General features: G+C 41.1%; 1 protein-coding gene across 4 annotated transcripts in view; it reads left to right on the top strand.

The window, feature by feature from the left end:
- LOC120740051 (E3 ubiquitin-protein ligase HECTD1) overlaps positions 1 to 21,809 on the top strand; it is a 41,834-nt gene extending 20,025 nt beyond the window's left edge. The window contains exons 22-34 of one of the 4 annotated variants that reach the window (XM_040042135.1): positions 2,880 to 3,092; positions 4,441 to 4,551; positions 4,636 to 4,802; positions 5,054 to 5,230; positions 8,343 to 9,350; positions 11,182 to 11,403; positions 12,448 to 12,581; positions 12,722 to 12,878; positions 13,630 to 13,700; positions 14,133 to 14,284; positions 14,365 to 14,419; positions 14,502 to 14,730; positions 21,648 to 21,809. In XM_040042135.1, the coding sequence (XP_039898069.1) occupies positions 2,880 to 3,092; positions 4,441 to 4,551; positions 4,636 to 4,802; positions 5,054 to 5,230; positions 8,343 to 9,350; positions 11,182 to 11,403; positions 12,448 to 12,581; positions 12,722 to 12,878; positions 13,630 to 13,700; positions 14,133 to 14,284; positions 14,365 to 14,419; positions 14,502 to 14,730; positions 21,648 to 21,787 (2,836 nt within the window). In that variant the 3' untranslated portion in view covers positions 21,788 to 21,809. The remainder of the gene's footprint in view (positions 1 to 2,879; positions 3,093 to 4,440; positions 4,552 to 4,635; positions 4,803 to 5,053; positions 5,231 to 8,342; positions 9,351 to 11,181; positions 11,404 to 12,447; positions 12,582 to 12,721; positions 12,879 to 13,629; positions 13,701 to 14,132; positions 14,285 to 14,364; positions 14,420 to 14,501; positions 14,731 to 21,647) is intronic. The other 3 variants (XM_040042136.1, XM_040042137.1, XM_040042138.1) reach the window with 3 other exon arrangements.
- Positions 21,810 to 22,274: the final 465 nt, after the last annotated feature.

The raw sequence follows: 22,274 nt of genomic DNA, 5'->3' as shown, positions 1-22,274 counted from the left end.
TTCAGTATGAGAAACGTTTCGTCTACATGCACACTAGTCCGGATAAATTTGAAAACGGCATTTTCGTCTGAAAACGCTCCACGTCCACACTAGCGTTTTCAGAGAGTTGTGCGTTCACATTGAAACGGCCGAAAACGCTTACGTTCCAGTACTGCGCATGCGTGAAGCGCAAGAAGATTTGACCTACCTCATTTCTGTCTGCCGTTTATTTACTTTCCGGCTCGTTGAAACGTCGCGGCAAAAGGTCGAGGAAAAGCACCGAGTTTTTTAAATGGACTAACAATGAGGTGGAGTTGTTGCTGCGAGTAACACAAAAGTACAAAGTTGCCAAAGCGAGTGAGAATTAAATAATTTAAAGAAAAGCTATCTGGAGCATGTACAAACTGATATTAAATCTTTAATAGGGCTGCCAAAATTTAGAGCAAACAAAACAACTGCTGTTTAATTGGTCACATGACTGCATCACATGACAAAAATGCTCCATTGTTTTAGAAAGTCTGCGTTTTCGAGTGTCCACACTGCGACGGGACAGCTCCGTTTTGAAATGTATGCATCTTCGAGAGCGTTTTCAAAACGCTGCGTTTTTCCTTGGGGAAAACGCCGTCTCAGTGTGGACGGGAGGCCAAAACGGAGAGAAAACTATGGGTTTTCAAACAAAAACGCATTAGTGTGGACGTAGCCTAAGTGACTTCTTCAGTCTCAGCTGACTGCAGGTTCCCCCACACTTATAGGGCTTTGGAGTTGATGTCACGCCGCAGTGCGTTGTGGGATCGGGGCGCCATGCCAGAAGGCCACAAATCAAAACATACACACTGTGTTGGAAGCAGGACTGTCAGAACCATGCTTAAAATCAGCACAAAAGACAAAGGGCTGTATCGTGATCGATTGCGCCCAGACGCCAAGAGACGGTACTTGGAAAAAATAGCGTGCATCTGTAATGTTGACCCGTATTCATTCATTCATTTCATTCATTTATTTGTTCATTTCCAGGCACAACAAATACCTATATTGAACATAAAATGCACAAAACAAAAAACAAAAATTGCCTGAAAAAGGAGTGGGACGAAGAAAACTTATTAAATCCCACCCCTATACTCACTCATCAACAAAAAAACAAAAAACAAAACAAAACAATATACTTCCCGCAGCTACGCCCATTATTGCATACAGTCCCATCAACAGCCCCGGGCGCATACAAGCATCTAAACTGCAGCTCGCAAACAACAATTAGAGCCTTCATAACTGAATACAGAATATATAAATTATAAATTACATTACCACAGGTAACAGGCAGTAATAACTACAAGTAACAAACACACACATACACACATACATATACATACATATATATCTACACACACATGTACATATATGTACATACATACGCACAGTCTTTTTTATTTTTTATTTTTTTTTTATTTTTTTTTGAATCCATACCAGCAATGGTAAGAGGGCGTATGAAATAAGGCAGTGGAGTGGAAACCCAGACAGCCTACCGCCGTTGTCCTATTCCGATATTTTCGTGTACCTTGGCCATGGAGTCAGCGTTGGCCGTTTTTAAGCCTCCACGTTGTGAGTAAGTACAAGATACAGCTAGAGGTTGCACACAACATTGACTTCTCCTCCGGAGCTGCCCCCCAAATTGCTCTAGATGAACGATTCACGATTGATGCCAGCTGTGCGTTGCCATGTAAATAGTTTGCATTTCACGTGTACCTGCACATGTACTTGCTAAGTACATGTGAACAGGTCTTGAATAAAAAAATAAACGTACTTTTCATTTCTGTTTTATTGAAACCACTTGACAGAAAGTACAATTATTTACAATGAACTCTACATGCAACACAGCAGTTTTATGAATATTCAACAACAGCAAGTTTCATTTGGCCCTGGTTTGACAACCACACTGGGGCACATATTCACCAAAACACAGCACACCTTAACATTCCTATCAAGCAGTGTCGTGTCTTCACCCTCACATAATATGAGTAACTCCCGTCCACAGCCTCCGTGACATGGTGATTTTGTTGTTGGTCTTCTGTCAGATCTTCATCTATTACTTCTGCACTGGGCACACCTTCATACTCTGCAGCTGCATAATGAAAGCATGTAAAATAAAATTAGTGCATACACATAAGGTAAATGTACACCAGTATTCCAGGTGCGTGATTCATCTGAAGGTTATGTGCAGATTAGCGTACAATGAGCGCAATTTTGTATGTTTTTGGGGCGGGGGTTACCTCCGATGGGTGCTCTTTTTCGCTTTCGTTGCACTCGCCTTGCGTGCCAGTCAGAGTCTCACCGCTGCAATCCAAGCCTGACGTCTTCGTTTAGTAATATCGGATACATGAGATCCCTCCCGTTGCCTCCAGGAGGGGAAACGATGAAAAGAGAGCCCATTTCCAGCTTCTTGCCTTCCCTATCGTGTGATCTAACGTTGCAACCAACAACACAGTACATACGAACCATAGCTGACGCTTCCGTGTGCTCCGTTTGGCCTACTGTCATGGTGGGAGGGGGTGCTCCAAAGCCCTATAGACGGTACATTTGCATAATGACTGAAATTAGCACCAGTGACTAACAGTGGGCCATCAGGTCAGACTGAAGGAAGTCACTTGGATGAGTAATGAAATGTTTCTCCCAATGAAAACTCTACGTCCAGATAAACAGAATCAAGTTTCTAGGGTTTGTGATCATTTTTCTGTATACTTGCAATCAATGTAAAATGCTATATTTCACACTTTTCTGTTCAGTCCTTCGGTTCTTTTAAAAAGTAATGCAACGTTTTAGATGTTTACATTTAGAGCTAGGGGAGCTTTAGTGGAGTTTTGTTTTGTTTTTGTTTTCTTACCCAGTAAACTAATATTTGTTTTCTTCAGGACTGCCTACGAGTGGGTAAACCCCGCAGCTTATGGCCTAGTGGTGGTGACCTCTTCAGAGGGCCGGAATCTCCCTTACGGGAGACTGGAAGACATTCTCAGTCGAGATAGCTCTGCTCTGAATTGCCACACAAATGACGACAAGAATGCCTGGTTTGCTATCGACCTCGGCCTGTGGGTCATTCCCTCAGCATACACTCTGAGGCATGCCAGGTAATAAGATGGGCGCATCATATGATGTAACACATAACACATGGTAATATAGAATCTGAAATATCATGAAGGTGCTATTTACTCTCCAGATCTAACTTTGGTTTATCTAGGAATGTTGGGTGTTGGCAACGTCTGATTGCTTCTAACTGGCGTAAATTATCCTAAGCTAATCAGTTTAGATGCAAGATATTCAGTTAGGTGTTTACTTGTGTCTGGCACCAGATTACAAGTGTAAAAACTGAGCCAAATCTTGAGCTACACAAGGCGGCTAAAAACGTAAACACTGACCTTCTGTTTGAGCAATCTAAAAAAAAAAGTTTAAAAAAAAAATCAATGCAATTCAATCAATTCTGTGAAGTACACAGAAGATCTACACATAGTTCAAAGGTTATTCATGATGGTGCCATATATGTGCAAGTTATCCATGCCAAAATCACCCCGTGTATAGTATATATTTGTTTTGGAGTAACATGTGTGTCATCCAGATAAAGCCATTTTTAGAAAAAAAAGGCCCTGCTAATTTCAGCAAGTTATTGCCAAAAAGCCATTTACATGCAATTCTAATTATGGCTTTGTAGCAAGAGTCTGTCTGCTAACCCACTAAGTATTTGCTGTGATAAAATCAATAAAAAGTCTTCACGCAAGAAACTAAGCATACCAATTAGTAATCTTAACAGAGGAGTTGATGAAACCTCGTGAGAAACATGCTCCTGTCCCTTAATTTTTTCTAACATACTGGCATCAATATCGCCATCATCATCGTTTTTCATGATTATGTCGTATAGAAAAATAAAACGTTGTCTGCCAGTTATTACCTCACGTTGTAGTGTAGAAACTACTGAAGACATCAGGAAATAAAACCAATATACCACCTGACCAAGTTGTGTGGTAACAATTCTACACCTCTTGTAGGTTTAATTAACGGCAGCTGGCATCCTTGTACATGCAGTGCTGCCATCTTCTGTTTCAGTCCGTTATTACACTCTTAAATCCTACTACTTATTCCTGCGTCTTTTGGGATCTTACAAAGCTTCAAACGACACGTCGACTATTAAATTGGTCGTCGATGATTTTAATAGTCAACGTAATCATGACTAGTCGACTAATTGTGGCAGCCCTAAACAGAATGACACAATGAGACATTATTGAATAGAATGGGCCTACCTCCTGAGAGATATTGGATGATAAATCTAATCCATTCCATGCAATAAAACACTGAAACTGCAGGGGGGAAGAAACAAGTAGACTTTAAGACGTTATGCATCCTATAACTAACATACACAGATCCTGACAAATGGCAGATATGAAATTAGCATGTCTAATTTTTAAAATATTAATCCTCCTGCAGGGGTTATGGCCGCTCTGCGTTGAGGAACTGGGTCTTTCAGGTGTCCAAAGATGGTCAGAACTGGACGACTCTTTACACCCACGTAGATGACAGCAGCCTAAATGAACCTGGGTAAGACTTTTCTCTAAATTCATTTAAACTGCTGAATAACCAAAGTCCATAGATGGTTGAAATTTTATCTAACTGTTTTCACAGGTCGACAGCCACGTGGCCTCTGGACCCATCTAAAGAAGAGAAGCAGGGCTGGAGGCACATCAGAATTAAACAGATGGGAAAGAACGCCAGCGGCCAGACACACTATCTGTCACTATCTGGACTTGAGCTGTACGGCAATGTCACTGCAGTCTGTGAGGACCAGTTGGGTGAGAACTTTGCTTCAGTTGCAGTTTGCTTCTAGTGATTGACAACCAGAGGATTTTAGTTGTTGGTATCATTTTTTGAAAATTATGTCAGTAGCTTAACATTTTATGAACCTTATCTTAAAGCCTTGCATTACTGCTCCTCCTCTATCAGGGTTTGATTTGTTTTCTTTTGCTGTTTTGGCTTTTTGTCTAAGTAACTGTCAAATTGGTTAAATGTGAGATTTTAATTTGGCTGCCTCTTTGTCCTGCAGGTAAAGCTGTGAAGGAGGCAGAAGCAAACCTTCGCCGCCAGCGCCGCCTGTTTCGTTCTCAGGTGATGAAGTACATCGTACCAGGGGCACGGGTTGTTCGGGGCATCGACTGGAAGTGGCGCGACCAGGATGGAAACCCACCTGGAGAGGGCACCATTACTGGAGAGGCTCACAATGGTAAGCAAACACACAATACCAGATGAAATAGAAAGTGATGAACAGAAAAAAAAAAAAACCAATGCACCGTTTACCCAACAGCTGGTTTAATTGCTGTAGTGCATTTTCCAAAACGTTTTGCAGGAGTCCAGGGCCTGTACTATGAAGCGGGCTCAACCTGTTATTTCCCCTGTGCGTTCGCATGAAAGGGGTGGCGATAATGTCTGACCAGTCTAAAAGGGAGGTTTCATGTGTCGAGTGACACCTGATGAATACAGTTAAGACACGCAGTGCTACTGTGAGCTATAAATTGCACAAAAAATGCCAGATGTAGCAAAATGATACATATTAAAACTCAAATATGCACTTAACTAATAACACTTAAAAAAAAAAATCAGAATGTTCAATAAACACTCCAGTTTCAAATAATTAGGATATTCTGGCAATTATTTCAGACATCAGGCTTTACAGGGTTATTGATTAGACAGGTATTCTTGATTTGTGTTCTGTGCTCTATGGCTGCAACTCCACCAGTGTAAGATGACTTAGAATTAGAATAAAGTACAAGATTTTACACATTTTCGAAATGGGTAAAACACTTAAACATACTTACGACATGCTGTAAAGGCATCAGTGAAAATGTGGCACAAAACCTTAGACCCTTCTTCTAGCAGCACACGTTGATAGTAGAAGCTGCTATTATCTGAGGACTTGATTGATCAGTGGATAGTGACTTTATACATGTTGATCTCCACCTTTGTGGTGCAGAAAACCCAGGATTAACCCTGAAGATACCTGGATAAGATGAAATCCTGCTTTGTAGTACAGGCCTCAGCCCTGTTGTTTCTGTCTTCAGGAACTAAAATCTAAACCCTGGCTTCAGCCTCCCCACCCAGGTCTTTGTACTGTGTAAAATATGTTTTAACACAGCAGGTTACTGAACAACTGTGTTTACACTTTTCTCCCTGCTCCCTTCTTCACCTTGAGATGTCAGAAGGATGATGTGTCAGCGGTGTCTTTTTTTATTTATTTATTTTTATTTTTTATTTTCTTGTATTTAGCTTCATGTTCACAAGGCACATGTCACTGGTTTAATTGATCTCCACAGGGGACTGTGGTTACAGTAAAAGGTAAACAGCCAAGTGGAATCTGCATTTAGGAAGTGTTCTGTGGATAAATACCTTTCAGTTTAAATCTGTCTGTGATAGGCTGGTAGAATGAAGGGTTGAGTGTGAATTGTTGAATCTAGGATAATTGGACAGCTCCCTGATTGTGGTAACTTATCTAATTGGCTAAAGTAGGTGAAACTTACGCATGTACACATCATTAGTCAGTTTCCCTAACAAAAACTGACATGATGAAGCTGGCAAGTGAGTTATAACTTAATTAGTTTGTAATGTTTTTTGTAACTTTAAGCAACAACATTATATCCAGCTGAGTGTTTTTTGAAAGGGCCAGATGGGGAGGAATGGTTAGTGTTGGAGTGGATAGATTGTGGAATGTCTAGTCATACTGAAAGAAATGGGCCCTTTTCCTTCTGTAAGGTGTGAAATTAGTGAAAAATGACATAAAAATTTTAGAGATAATTTTGTTTCAGGATTTCTGGAGTCTTCCCTTTTGGCTTCAAAACCAGAAATTGCAATTCTACAATTTAACCTGGAGAGTCAGATAAGGGCAAACATTCTCTCCTCCTCCTCCTTCTCTTCTTCTCCTGTTCTTTTCCTCCTCTTCCTTTCTCTTCCTATCCCATTTGTGCTTCTCACGTTTATTTTTTTTACCCAGATCTGATGCAATCTCAGTGAGCTGAACGAATGGATACACCACCAGCAGCTCCATTTTTTTTCCCCCTATTTCTTTTTCTTTAAAAAAAAAAAAATCATTACAAGCCAAGATGACTGTCATTATTTGAGTTTAATTCCTTTCATCTTTGATGCTTTGCATTTGCCAGAAGTATTTTCTACTTTTGCTTTGTCATTTTCTATGATCATGTCCATATTCTTCTCCCTTGTTGCTCCACCTGCACCCAGAACCCCACATTAGAAATTTAAACAGACAACATCAATGAGTGTGCTGTTCTTTAAAATCAAATGAAATGGCACCCTTATCGGGAATTACATGATATTTTTGCAATGTTATTTTATGTTCTGTACATTTTGTTTGTACAATACACAAAGGAAGGAACAAATGGGTTCAATAGGTTTATATTGCGTGAACTCTACTGAAGAAACATCACTTAAATATTTAGTATATTTATCAGCATAAAGTAAAAAACAGTACAGCAAATATTCACTTATTATTTATTTATTTATTTATTATTTAGTTAATGTTAATTTTTTTTTTTTTAAGTTTTATTTATTTATTTTTGAGGAATGTAGTTAAAACTGTTCAATCTGTCTTTAAAAAACTCTTGACCAAACCCAGAGCCAATGCTAGAGCTAGTGCTCTAAAGAGCCAGTACGTGGTTTGATTCAGTTTCCTGCCCATTATTCCTAGTTGTGACATGTAAATGATGACCCCACAGGACCAAGGAAGCATACTGACAGAGCTTGGAGCAAATTTAACTGTTGTGGAGTGTAGCTCAGCAGATGCTTGGCTCTCAACTCCTAAAACTACAACAACAACAAAAAAACAAAACAAACAAAACTGAAAACCATATGATGGCACATGTACTTGTCAGTGTTGATTTAAAAAGAATGATATATTAATGAAAATCTGTTTATCTATAGTTATTGGTTAGTTAAAATAATATCCCTTCCTCTTTAAAAATTGGTTATTTGGACACATTGTTGGATCTAAGATGGGAATGTGGTAGTCAGTTAACAACTCTTTTTATCAGGCAAAAGATGTTTTAACACCCACACCCACAAACCCCCCAAAACGAAACACTCAAGTATAGTAATTTTCTCTCACTATACTATACTATATTTTCTCTCAGGCTAGTTAGTGCTTTGTTTCATTGTGACTCTAAAGCAATATTTCATGTAAAGTATTTGATCTGGCCCAGTGTGGAGCTGCTCTGACTGTAAGCTGCTTCTCTGCTGTCTACTTCTCTTACTGTCTCTCTTTCTCTGTCTCTCTCTCGGGTCTCTGACATCTATCCGTCCGTCTCCCTCCCATCTCTCTGTCCATCCAGGCTGGATTGATGTAACCTGGGATGCTGGCGGCTCTAACTCTTACCGTATGGGCGCTGAAGGGAAGTTTGACCTCAAGCTTGCTCCAGGGTACGACCCTGAGTCGGCTGCCACAGCGCCGTCACCCAAACCTGTCTCATCCACTGTTTCAGGCCCCGCCTCCACCACGGTGGGACCCTCTGTGACGCAGGCGGCGAGCGGCGGCGGTACCACCACCACCACCTCATCATCTTCCTCCTCCACATCGTCATCCTCGCTTCAGCAGTCATGGAGCAGTCTGGTTAAAAATAACTGTCCTGATAAGGGCGGGGCCTCATCGCTTGGGGGTGCCAGCTCCTCCAGCAGAAAGGGGAGCAGCAGCTCTGTCTGCAGTGTCGCCTCCTCCTCTGACATCAGCCTAAGTTCCTCCGCTGGTTTTCCAGGTGCAGGAGGTCTGCGACTGGAGAGAAGAACTGATGGGCTAGTGCTTGACCAAGGAACCGGGATAGGAGGAGTAATGGGAGGCGGGGTTGGCTCTGATGGACATCAGCAAGAGCCAATTGTCGTTCTGTCCTCTGCAGCAGAGGCCGGATCTGGTTCAGCATCCAGCTCAGGCACACTTACTGGTGATGCATCCACCACAGCAGATGAAACCAGAAACAAAGACTCATCCACAGCAATGGCCACCACTGACCCGGCAACAGCGATCTCCATGGGGCTAGTGAGCGTGAGCTCCCCTGATGTCAGCTCGGTGTCGGAGTCATCTAGCAAGGACACGCCTTCCCAGAGGCCTATGTGCTCGGTGGCTAATGCCCGGCTATCGGTCAGCTCCCTCCTGGCTGCCGGCGCTCCCATGAGCTCCAGTGCCAGCGTCCCTAATTTGTCATCTCGCGAGGCCAGCTTGATGGAGTCCTTCGTCCGCCGCGCACCCAACATGTCGCGCACCAATGCCACAAATAACATGAACCTGAGCCGCAGCAGCAGCGACAACAACACCAACACGCTGGGCAGAAACGTCATGAGTACTGCCAGTGAGTACAGCAGGATTACTGCACTAATACTACAATATTCTTACAACATACCATTAAAAGACTGGTATTACACCTCAGTCCACTATCACGGAACATCACGGGTACTGCCAGCAAGTAAATAACTTGAGTATTACAATCTAATTATCTTTTGAGTTGGAGCTGGGGCGTATGGCAACATTGTTCAGCTGAATGGTGATACATGGTGCATATAACTTATTAAATATTTGCCACAAAAGCAATATATGAGTCGTCACAGGCACCGATTCTGAAATGCACTGATCGGTATAAAATGCAAAAAACAAACTCATGGGTAATACTTCAAAACATTTTTTTTTTTTTTTTTGTCTGGACCTTCTTCAATTTTTAGTAATCTTGGTAAAATAATTTTCCGTATTTCATTCTCATGTTTAAAATGTTAATCATTTCATTGTTTTAAAATTCAGGTCCACAGTTGGTGTGTTACCTAGAGTCGACGATAATAGAAACCACCACAGCAGTCAGCCCAACCACAGCCTACTGCTTTGAGAATAATCAGTGGCAGTACTTCTTCCACTAAAACGTTGCACAAAGTAGACCAGGAATTGCCTGTGAAGGTTCTCAGTCATCCAGGTCATCGTAGTCTAAGGAGCTTGGAAAGAAAAGTGTCTGGAGAAGAAGTTTCTCAGATGAGAGGTGAAACGTCTTCAAGCAACTTAAAGAAGTCCAGACGCTATTCTTTCCAAGCTCCTTAGACTAGGTCTGGACTTCTTTAAGTTGCTTGAAGACGTTTCACCTCTCATCTGAGAAACTTCTTCTCCAGACGGTTTTATTTCCAAGCCCCTTACACTAGACCAGGAGTTTAAAAATCCTTTCCTCTCTCTCCCTTTTTATTTTTTTTTTTCATAAAAACATTTTTTTATTTTTTCCTTCTAGTTAAGTGCACTTTCCATGAGTGTGGCATATGTGTTAATGTGTTAGTATGTCATTATCACAAATCAGCAAATTTATAGTAAAACATGCAACTGTAGCATTTACTTAATCCATTGTCCATTGCTGGACCGGCACTGGGTAACCCACCATAGTGCATGAGAGAAACCTTAAAAAAATAAATTAAAAAAATAAATAAACTGGGTCAATATGGCATGTTTGTTAATACAGAGATACATATGTTATTGAGTTGAGTTATTCTTACACATCGGCCAGCATCTGGCCAATCCAGCACCTTTCACTGTTTATACCGTTACCCCCCCCCCCCCCCCCCCCCCCCAAAAAAAAAAAAAAAAAAAAAAAACCCCAAAAAAACCAAAACATCAGCCCATAAAAACAAAAAAACAGCCTATGGTTGTGCCATCAGTTAACCCTTGGCGTGCCAGCTGTGGCACGTGTGCCCAGGTTTGCTGACCCCTGTACTAGATGAATAATGGAGTGGATTAGAGTTTTACACAAACTAATAATGACACTTAGTAACAAATAAAGTTCCCAAACTGGGTCAGTGAGGCGGAGACCACAGGATGTGTGTTTAGAATTGCTTTTAAAATTAGGAACGAATGCACTATTTACTCAGAGGGCACGATTCAGTAAGCTGAGTTTGCTGTTTGAATGGCTGTGTGAAGATGCTTGTTCTCAGCTTCAAATATTATCTCGTAGTATTTTTAAGTCCAAAGTTACTCAGACCACATGTGGAGGATCGTTCCTCTGGATCACTGGGTAAACCGCATGAGCTGCCTCCAGCCAATCAGCTGTTTCCAGTTAGATGACTGGAGCATAACGAGCTTCACCTGCTGCTTTGTTTCTTTGGTTTCTGACAAACTAACCACCATTTGTTTGTTTTTGTGTGTGTGTTTGTTTGCAGCTTCTCCTCTCATGGGTGCTCAGAGCTTTCCTAACCTCACCACCACTGGCACCACCTCCACCGTTACCATGTCCACCTCCATAGTAACCAGCAGCAATAATGTAGCCACAGCCACCACGGGTTTGTCGGTGGGCCAGTTACTAAGCAACACCCTTACAACCAGCCTGACGTCTACATCCAGCGAGAGCGACACGGGCCAGGAGGCCGAGTTCTCTCTCTATGGTTGGTGACCACACTCTCACTCACTCACTGAGCCTGCTTCAGCTAACTTGTGCTGCCTATTGTCTCTCATATAAGTCAGCACACTGGTTACCTGAACTGTGTAAAAGTTAGCAGATAGGAGCATAGAGCTTAGCCTTAATTTTATTTGTAAATATAACAGAAAAGAAAAACATAGAAATCATTTTCAGCTTGATGGTGAAAATCCCCTTGAAAATCTTAACAACTGGCATCTTGGAGACAGGTTGTTTCGCTCTCGTCCTGTGTGCCCTTACAATGCATATATTGACGCAAATCTTTAAACCAAGTAGTTTTGCTTTTAAACATAATCATATATTTAAGCAAAGTTATTAAAGGCAAACGGTGACACTAACACTTGTTCCCAGGTTCACGATCACGTTATTACAGCGGTCCCCAACCCCCGGGCCTCGGACTGGTACCGGTCCGTGAGTCGTTTGGTACTGGGCTGCAAGAGTTGAGGCTCAGGTGTGAAATGTATGGTTTTCAGGTTGTTTTTTTTTTCGGTTTTCAGCATTAGTTTGTTATCGTTTTTATCGTTAACTCAGTTTTCCTGGGTCTTTTCACGTGTGTTATGAATAAATCTTCTTTTTTTCGGTACCGGTACTAGTTTTATTTTGTTGTATTTATCCGCGACACCTTAAAGGCCGGTCCCTGAAAATATTGTCGGGCATAAACCGGTCCGTGGCGCAAAAATGGTTGGGGACCGCTGCGTTACTACCTCCCTGCTTGTGTGTGTACATACTCTTTAGAACAAGTCATAACAGCAGTTACATCTTTATAATAGAAAACGTGCAGAGATCATTAAAACACATAAACATTGATCATTTAAGACTGTCTTTGCATGTCTTTGTATAATATGTATAGTAACTGGTTGGATTTGGATAAACCGGACCAGAATTAACCAAAACTAAGCTCATGTTTCTAGAATTTATCAACATGTGTGCCAAGCGCCATCTTCCCCTCTTTCCCTTATTCTCAGTTGTTTAACCGACTTCATGTCCATCTGCTCATTTTCTCTCCCTTTAGACTTTCTGGACAGCTGCCGTGCCAACACACTGTTGGCTGAGCTGGACGATGAGGAGGACCTCCCAGAGCCTGATGACGATGATGACGAGAACGAAGATGACAATCAGGAGGATCAAGAGTATGAGGAGGTCCTGGTACGTAAATAGATCTGGGCTTATTTTAAAGATTTGGGTTTTTTTCCCCCTGATGATTCAAAGATGATCTCTCGCTGTAGCTGTGGATGTTTTGTACAAAAGCCCTTCAGAGGGGTGACTATGTCACTGCTGTTCTGCAGGAAGAGGAGGAGTATGAGACCAAAGGAGGACGCAGGAGGACATGGGATGACGACTTTGTCCTAAAGAGGCAATTCTCTGCTCTGGTTCCTGCCTTTGACCCCCGACCAGGAAGAACCAATGTCCAGCAGACCACAGACCTGGAGATCCCTCCTCCAGGTAAAAAAAAAAAAAATGCAAAGGAGGAAGTGTTTGCTCATGACAGGACTTTCAGCTAGTTTCTGTAAATGCTGTTGTTGGCATTTATTTGTTATTTTGTTAGTTGTCAAAGCTTTGACATCACGGCAACATAACTGATCGGTGATAGTCCTGCAGCAATGCTAATATGATTTTATTTAAACAGTAATTAATATTAGAAAAATATTACTTCTGATGTCACATATCCTATTCTTCTGTGGTGTTTTAATGACACGGACTGGTGATCAGTTAAATGACAGGTGCCTCCTGTTGTTTATCTGACCAACCACTGAACTAATAATTGCATTACAGGAAATTAGTTTTAAGTTCATTTTTCATTTTGTTGAATAAAAGTTCTATGTTATGATGGACCCAACTCATTTGTTTTCTCAATGTAGCATATTCTGTTTAACACCTTGTTGATGTTAAAGGCTGAAACGGGTAGAGAAAGTATTTATGGATATTAATGGAGTAGTATAAATAGAAGATATTTAACCAAAAATACAAGTCAGGAAATGAGGACTGAAAGAATCCTTGAGGCTATAGAACTTGCACAGAAATTTTGACTACTGGTGTAGAAATCTTTTTCAGAGTTCAGTTGTTTATTTGAGATCTTAGTTAGATCTGAAATCATCATTCTTTCAAAGAAAAATAAACTCTTTTATGAAAGGTCTGCAGTGTAATGTTCCATCCATGTTTTTAAAAAGGGGTTTCTCTGTCTCCCTTGGTCCAGGGACTCCTCGATCCGAGGTTCAGGAGGAGGTGGAGTGTGCTCCCTCTCCTCACCTCGCTCTCACCCTTAAGGTAAGATAAATTACTTGGTGCTCAAATGAAATGTTTTTTTTTTCCCTTAAAATAATTATTTCAGTTTAATCAGCAGAAGACTTTGAGTATATTTTGTAGGATACAGTCAGTTCCATTCCCAGCTGTCATTGGTGATTCATCCACAGAATACTCTTTCTTTTGCCCAGGCTATCAGTCTGTCTGTGCGATCACAGGATGGTCACAATGTTTAAGCACGTTTGTATCCTCAGATTTTTGCAGTGCTGTGCAAAAATTGCCATGGTAGTTGATTTAACAAACAAAAAATACCCTCATGTTGCATTTAAAATGAAAGTTAATTGGTACCAAAATAATTTTAGGAACATATTCAGTTTTATATCATTTATCCTTTTCCTTTATTGCGTGTATATTTTTGGAAAAGAGTTGTTGTATCTATCCTGTCTGTGTGTTCAGGTGGCTGGGCTGGGTACAACCCGGGAGGTGGAGCTTCCTCTTACCAACTACAGGTCCACCATCTTCTTCTATGTCCAGCGGCTGCTGCAGCTCTCCTGCAACGGAGCTGTCAAGACGGATAAACTGAGGCGCATCTGGGAGCCCACGTACACGTAAGAGAGGAGACATCTGATGCAAACTTTACTGCATTTGACAGGTCTTGGACAATTGTTGACTTCTGTTTTTAATGCAGGATAATGTACAGAGAGCTGAAAGACTCTGATAAAGAGAAGGAGAGTGGAAAGATGGTGAGTCTGTCCAAGTTTTCTCTTTATGTCTGACGGATGTCTGATGTCTCTTCATTGACCTCGGATCTGTTCCTCTTCACAGGAGTTTTGTGAACACAGCATTGGAGTCGGGGGCCGTTCTGGTGGCCTGAGCCCCAGTTCAGTTTCAGCCAATCAGAGCAGTGAGATTCTGGGCGGTGCCAGGGAGGTTGCGCAGGCGAAGGCAGGATGCAGCCAGAATGCCTGTGGAGTGGAGGATGTCCTGCAACTACTGCGGATCCTCTACATCATCGGAGGAGACTCGGCTGCTAACACGCGCACGTTGCAGGAAGGTACGAAAACACTCAGTTGCACACTGGAACACACTGCTTTTATGCTACTGGGTCTAATGTACATGCGCATTTTCCTTAAATCTGTAGCATTTTTGGGGACTTTTGGGACTATAAAATATATGAAAACAAAACAGTTTATTCAACATTTCCACTTTAACCACATTAATGATTATATGTAGTACCTGCATTTGGAATGAAATTGGGTAAATGAGAACGGTGCGTTGGACAATCCTTAGGCAAATGAGAATTTGTTGCTTTGCTCACTTTGGTTTGGTAGTCAAACCAAAACACAAAGCAAAAAATGCTGGAGAAAAAAGCCGAATTAGAACTCAGTGGGAAATCCACATGCCAGCTAGTGGTGGCTAAGAACAACGTGGACAATTAAGCTTAGCTTTAATCCAACAGACAAAAGAGCTAACTAGCAGCAGTGATCTAGCCTGACTTGGCAGAGGACTTCTTAGAGAAGTGACTAACGTAAGAACTGATGGAATACTGTGATGACAGAGGTGTATGGGTGCAGACAAGGCTGTACATATCTCATCACAGGTCATCAGGTGTGAATACGCTTCTACGGAATACGGAAACGTGACGGTGTACAATCCTCGTACTATGGGTATTGTACTATGTCTGTTCCACATGCATGGCAGAAAGCAAGTAATACAACACAGCGTGATCTGACATCAGCCACTATAATCTGTCAGCCCCTAAGTGCAAACTTAGTGTGATATCCACTATCAAGTATTGTATCAATGTATGGTTAAAATATGACAAGTGTTTTAAGTGGTGAGTAGAATTAGAAAAATGTTATTTAAATGACTGTAGAGTGCATGACACAATGAGAATATGTGACAGTATGTGACAACTTTATCCCAAAGAAAAACAAAAATCTTCATTTAAAAAAAAAGTGTAACTGTCTTTTAGCTCTTTGACCTTTTTCTTTAGCACAGTGCGTAAAACATCAGAAAATACTGATTGCCAATAAATATGTCAACAGAGCCAATGTTTGTCAATATCAGCTATAAATCCTCCTGCTAATTAATGGTGGTCAGCAGAGGCTACTGTGCATGATTCTCCATTGGCAATGCACTGGCTGTAGAGAGCTACAAAACATCATGTCTGTTTGCCAGATCGAGGATATAAAGGATATAAAGCATATGGTACTGTGTGGGCCACTCTTACTTGTGCTCTTGTTGGTCGATCAACCAGCCATGGAGAAGAGTTGGTTAACATACAAAGAGTTCAGTTCAGTTCATTTTTATTTCAAACACGCCCTGGTGTGTCAAGAGACACTTTTTGCTCTTTTGTATTCTGACGTTTCTCCTGGTGCTTTAATTTATGATCGGGATACACTGTTAAACATCAAAGACTCAATGGAGATCTACTGTGACAGCTGGGACAGCTACAGAAAAACTTTTCCTCCTCCTCTGGAGTGTTCCGCACCTGACTGCGTGCTACTGTGCACAACCCGCGGCATTTACACCCTCAAGAGACGAAAAAGGGGAACGAGGGCCGGCGTCCAGGTGAAACGGAGAAGGTACCGGAGGCTAGCTGCTTGGCTGTGGGGTGACTCTCGGTGCCTGCGACCAGTTCCTCTCCTGTCGTTTGTTGGGGATGTTACGCCGCCGCCTGGGACCCGAGCCCCATGGCTCGAAAGCAGTTTGCTCACTCTGTGTCCGTCATCCATTTTCCGTTTTGCTGGTGACAGCTACATCTGCTTATTGATCAAGGTTTTTCCCAACTCTGGAGTCGCCGCCCTGCCCGGCAGGTCCACAGGTTTGCACAGGTGTTTAATTCAAGTACCGTTGCAGTCAGCTGTAGATTCCGCAGATAAACCGTCATCAATTCGGTTCGCCCTGCTTAACGTTCGCTCTATAACGAACAAATCATTTATTCTAAATGATCTTTTTATTAAGAGTCTCTAGATTTTATGTGTCTGACTGAGACTTGGCAGCAAAATAAGGATTATATCCACTTGAATGAAATCTGCCCGTCTGGCTGTTCTGTCATTGGAACTCCGCGTCTTTTAGGACGTGGTGGAGGACTTGCTGCTGTTTACCCAGGACAAACTCATATGCAAACTGGTGACCTCGGACTTCTTTTCTTCATTTGAGTCACAGATGATGAAGGTCGGTTCTCTGAAAACCTTTTACTGTATTTTAATCTATCGACCTCCTGGACCTGCTGGGGTCTTTCTAACTGAATTTAACGACCTTCTGACATCGATCATTAAACTGGAGAAGGTTGTAATATTGGGAGACTTAAACCTTCATATTGATGACGCTTCCTGTAACACTGCTGCTGAGCTCATCACTATCACTGAGTCTTTTAACTTTAAGCAGCATGTTTCTGGCCCCACACATACAAAGGGCCACACTCTTGATCTTGTTTTCTCCCTGGGTTTAAATATACATGATGTATGTGTGGAAGATGTGAGTGACCATAGTTGTATATTCTTTAATTTGTCATTTTACGTAGATCCTTCACCTCCTAAATTGATGATCCAAAGGCGGATTATAACCAGGATGCTGCTAGAAGGTTTTCTGCCATGTTTGTCCCTCGCATGGCTCAAATGATATGGATTCACTAGGGGTGCAACGATATTCGTATCGATATTGAACCGTTCGATACAGTGCTTTCGGTTCGGTACGCATATGTATCGAACAATACAACATTTGTAATTTATTTTATCAATTTTCCTTCTGACGATGCTGTCTGTGTTGAGCGCTCAGTGAATCTGTGTTCGACTACTCCGCCTAGGCTGCACTGTCGAGCGCAGATCCACTGAGCGCTCAACACAGACAGCATAGTCAGAAGGAAGAGCGCAGGGCAAGCTAGCGAGACAGAAGTTAAGCTCTACTTGCAACATTCAGATCTGGCGTTTGGAATTATTTTGGTTTTCATGTGACGTATGACCCTGAAGGTAAGCGAGTCATGGACTAAAGTAAAACAGTATGTTGGATGTGCCATGCAATGCTCAATTACATTGGTGTGAACTAGTGTGTTAGCGCAGTTAGCTCGTTAACGTGTTTGCCGTCTAGCCCCATGCACAGAGCGATCGGCGGTAGCTCGTTAACGGAGATTTGCCGTGTTGTGGCGTTAAGGTCATTTCAACGAGATTAACCTGAAAGCACTAGTGGGAACACAACGAATATGACTGCACATTTACGCTGACATCATCCTAGTGCAAAGACAAGTGGAAGCAGACAAAAAAAAAAGCAAGCATGCTACTAACTTTAGCCGAGCCATTTAGACAGCTGTTAGCACATGATTCTCCTTATGCTGCTGAGAATATAGCCCAGAAGAAGCGGATAGTATAGCTTTTATTTGGAAAGAGCCATTTCTCTGTAATAAACTCTCTTTTCCAAAGATGAGTGATTCCTCAATCAGATACAGGGCTTGCAATATCGCTAGCCCGACGTCCCGGAGCTAGCGATTTTTTCAGTCGGGCTACCAAAATCTATCTCTTCCCTGCCCGTCGGGCTATTGTAGGAAAAATATATGTCAATGCTTTTGCATTCTTTCAGAAATGTAGCTGGGTAATTATGTCATTGGCATCGGTGAGCCACTGTCAATATGTGACATATTGAAGTCGCGTTTGAATTTGCGCTTGTGTTTTTGCTTTCACTTTGCAATCGTGCGAACTGTGTATAGAGAGCGACAGCACTGATCTGTGAGTGATGATAATTTGTGCACCAATTCCTCTGACATAGTCTTATTAATCGTTAGCTTACTATGCAAACATGACAAGTGAAATCTCCCGCAGCAAGCTTAAACATGTGAGAGGTTGATCGCGCAGAGAATCGCTGAGCTTATGTGAGTGAGCGTGTAAAAGCATTTCAGTTCTGCTGAGCCAAATAAGACAGGTCAGGGTGAAGAAGTGACAGCCAAAGAAAAGCTTACCACAAAACGGAGAAGTTATGACAAATCAGACTATAAGGCAAAAAGAAAGTGCAGCTTTATGGTTTCATGGACAAAAGAATTTCTGTGGCTGCAATATGACGAGCTAAATAACCAGGGCTGCACATAAGTGGTCCGCAGGTGCGCATTCGCTGTCAAAATAAAAAACACGCACAAGGGTTAGGGTTAAATTTAAAAACTGTACTTTTGAGTTAAAATATATATTTATAATTTTAATAAATGACAAATTAAAAATGCATGAACATTTTTTTTGTATCGAAAAAATATCGAACCGTGACACCAAAGTATCGAACCGAACCGAACCGTGAATTTTGTGTATCGTTGCAGCCCCTAGGATTCACTTATTTTGTCTTTTAACAATCAATGTAATCTATTTTAGATACTATGGTGGCACCTCTGAAACTAAATGTTGTCCATTCTTCAAATTTCTGTCCTTGGATAAATGAAAGTATTCGAAATTTTAGGAGATATTGTCGCAAATTAGAACGTTTATGGAAGGCTTCCAAGCTTGAGGTCCATAGGGTACATCTCAAGGAATCAATTTTCTCACTTAACGACATGATAAAAAATGCCAGAACGGAATATTTTGCTAATCTAATAGCTTCAAAAAAGAAAAATCCCAGAGTATTGTTTGATACAATTAAAAACATTGTCTCTCCTGATATTCCTCATGTACCAGTCTATACTAAATCTGATTGTAATGACTTTTTTAAACTATTTTTGTTAATAAGGTCGCTGCTGTCAGGTCTAATATTTTTCCATCATCCTCTCAGTATCACACTGACACATTGCTTACCTCTGATACCTGGTCCTCTTTTACTCCTGTTACCTTACAGGTCATCAGTGCTCTGCTTGGTCGAATGAAACTGACTTCAAGCCACCTTGATGTACTTCCTCCATCATTTTTCATTAGTGTGTTTGATTCTATTGGCCCCTGTATTCTGGAAATAATTAATACTTCTCTTTATACTGGCTCAGTTCCCAGCTTATTTTAAACAAGCTATTGTTGAACCAATATTAAAGAAACCACATTTGGACCCATCTCTTCCAAGCAGTTACAGGCCAATATCAAAACTACCATTGGTGTCAAAGATCTTGAAAAAACAGTTTGCAGAACAACTTTTTGGAAAAGAACAATGTTCTGGACATTTTCCAGTCTGGTTTCCGCAAATTGCACTCTACTGAAACTGCTTTGCTTAAAGTGTCTAGTGACATTCTGATGGCAGCAGACTCTGGAGAGTACACTGTTCTGGTTATGTTGGATCTCAGCTCTGCTTTTGATACTGTTGATCACAGTATCATGGTAAATAGGCTGAAGGACTTGTTTGGGATTACTGGTGTTGTTTTAAAATGGTTTATGTCGTATCTATCTGAGAGATCCTTTACTGTCTGTATAAATCATGTGCTGTCGGAAACATCAGTTCTGCCTTCTGGGGTACCTCAAGGATCTGTTTTAGGTCCTATTCTCGTTTTGCTGTATGTACTCCCTCTAGGCCACATTATCAGACGTTACAGTAATATTTCTTATCATCTCTATGCTGATGACATTCAGTTGTACTGTTCTTTCAAAGCTTCTGAGTAGTTTAAATTATCTTGTTTAAAATAATTGTCTGTCAGAAATCAAACAATGGTTAAATGACAATTTCCTTCAGTTAAATGCAGATAAAACAGAAACTTTGATTATTGCACCTGATCACATGCTCTCAGAAATTAGGCAGCATATTAGTTTTTTAGACCCTTCATTTCAGTCGAGTCTCAGAAACATAGGTGTTATATTTTACAGTTCAATGTCTCTTGAGAAACACTCTAAACAACTTGTCCGGAACTGTTTTTATCATCTAAGAAACATTTCTAAACTCAGGCTACTGGTGTCAAAGGCAGAACTTGAGATGATTATTCATGCTTTTATCTCTTCTCGTTTGGATTTTTGTAACGGTCTTTTTACGTGTCTCAACAAATCAGCTCTGGATCGCCTTCAGTCTGTACAGAATGCAGCGGCAAGACTTTTAACTGGTACAAACAAGAGGTCACACATTACTCCAGTTTGGCTTCTCTTCATTGGTTGCCTGTAAATTTTAGGGTTCATTTTAAAATTTTAGTTGTAACTTTTAGAGCTCTGCGCGGTGAAGCTCCCCAGTACATCTCTGACCTGTTGAAACCTCATGCTTCATCCCGAGCACTTAGGTCTTCAAGTCAGAGGCTACTGGTAGTCCCACGTACTAGGTTTAAAACACGTGGGGATCGAGCTTTTCAGGCACCTAGGCTGTGGAACTCTCTGCCGTTGTCTTTACGCTGTCTAGACTCTACTGACTCCTTTAAAAAGCAGCTGAAGACAGTTTTATACAAACGGGCTTTTAATTAATTTTAACTTGTATGTCTGATCTTATTGTAAAGCACTTTGTGATTTTTTTTATTTATTTTTAATCTGTGAAATGTGCTATATAAATAAATTTTACTTACTTACTTACTTCACAATCATTATAAAATATCATTCCATTCTTTTGTTTGAAAAGGAGTAGGCAGAAGTATACACTTATTAGTCCCTACTTGAAGTGAAAACCAATTGTTTAAAAACATGAAAAGTGTGTGCAACCACTCTCTGTACTTTCCATAATGTATTTTTCCACCCACATTATTTTATGTATTTTTTTTTTTTAAGTTTCAAGATGTGTGGTTTTTTTCCTTCATGGTAAACTCTACTGTTGCTCCCTTCCCTATTCTGGTCGGCTAGTCAACCAGTGGTATTCAAGTTATGTGCTTTCAGGTTTCCAGGGTACTGGACGGGTATGTGTAGGTTTGCAGTCTGCCGTCTCCCTTTATAAAATATCTTTAGAAAGGGGCAATACCATGGTACGATAAACTAGCTTCAAGGAAAAGGTTAAAATAGTTGCTTATGTTGAAATGTTTGCATGGTTGTATTGTTAAAAATGGGGACTTAACTTGGAGGTTTGAGGGGGGAATGGGGCTCTCATTTCAAAATCTTGAAATTGTGTTTGCAGATATAGATGAGCTTCAGTTCAATGCATCTCCTGAAGATTTCACCAGCAAAAAAATCACTACAAAGATCCTGCAACAGATTGAGGTCAGTTTGTTCCATTTTTGTCATTTCATCAATCTGAAAATTTCAAGACTTTCTTAAAAAAAGACTTCTTGAAAGTCTCTAAAAAGTTGGCCTTTCAATATTGTCAAAAATCACAACTCCATTTTCTGTTAACATAATGTGTTGTAGTGCACAATGTGCAACACCAGGTTTCAGTATAGTGATTAAAATGTGTAACCTGCTGAACCTCAGACAATTATGGTGGAAAAAACCCTAAATGCAATACAAGCTCCAGTGAGTGCTATAGTTCATTAGTTAACGATGTCAGGTTTTAATTGAATGTTTTGGTTTCCCAGGAAGCCTCTAGCCCTTGCAAGTGGAGCGCTGCCCGACTGGTGTGAACAACTCACCTCCAAGTGTCCTTTCCTCATCCCTTTTGAGACCCCGACAGCTCTATTTTACCTGCACTGCTTTTGGAGCCTCCAGGTGAGTGTGATACAGGAGTAAACAAACCTACCACACATAACTTGAGGCATCTCAGCTCAGTTTTATTTGTATAGCTCCAGTCCATAGCAGTAGTTCCCTA

The sequence above is a fragment of the Simochromis diagramma genome, unplaced genomic scaffold (assembly GCF_900408965.1).
Source record: "Simochromis diagramma unplaced genomic scaffold, fSimDia1.1 OVJJ01000304.1, whole genome shotgun sequence".
Taxonomy (NCBI): Eukaryota; Metazoa; Chordata; class Actinopteri; order Cichliformes; family Cichlidae; genus Simochromis; species Simochromis diagramma.
The sequence above is the reverse complement of the archived record's forward strand: the minus strand, read 5'-3'. Positions and strand labels throughout refer to the sequence as shown.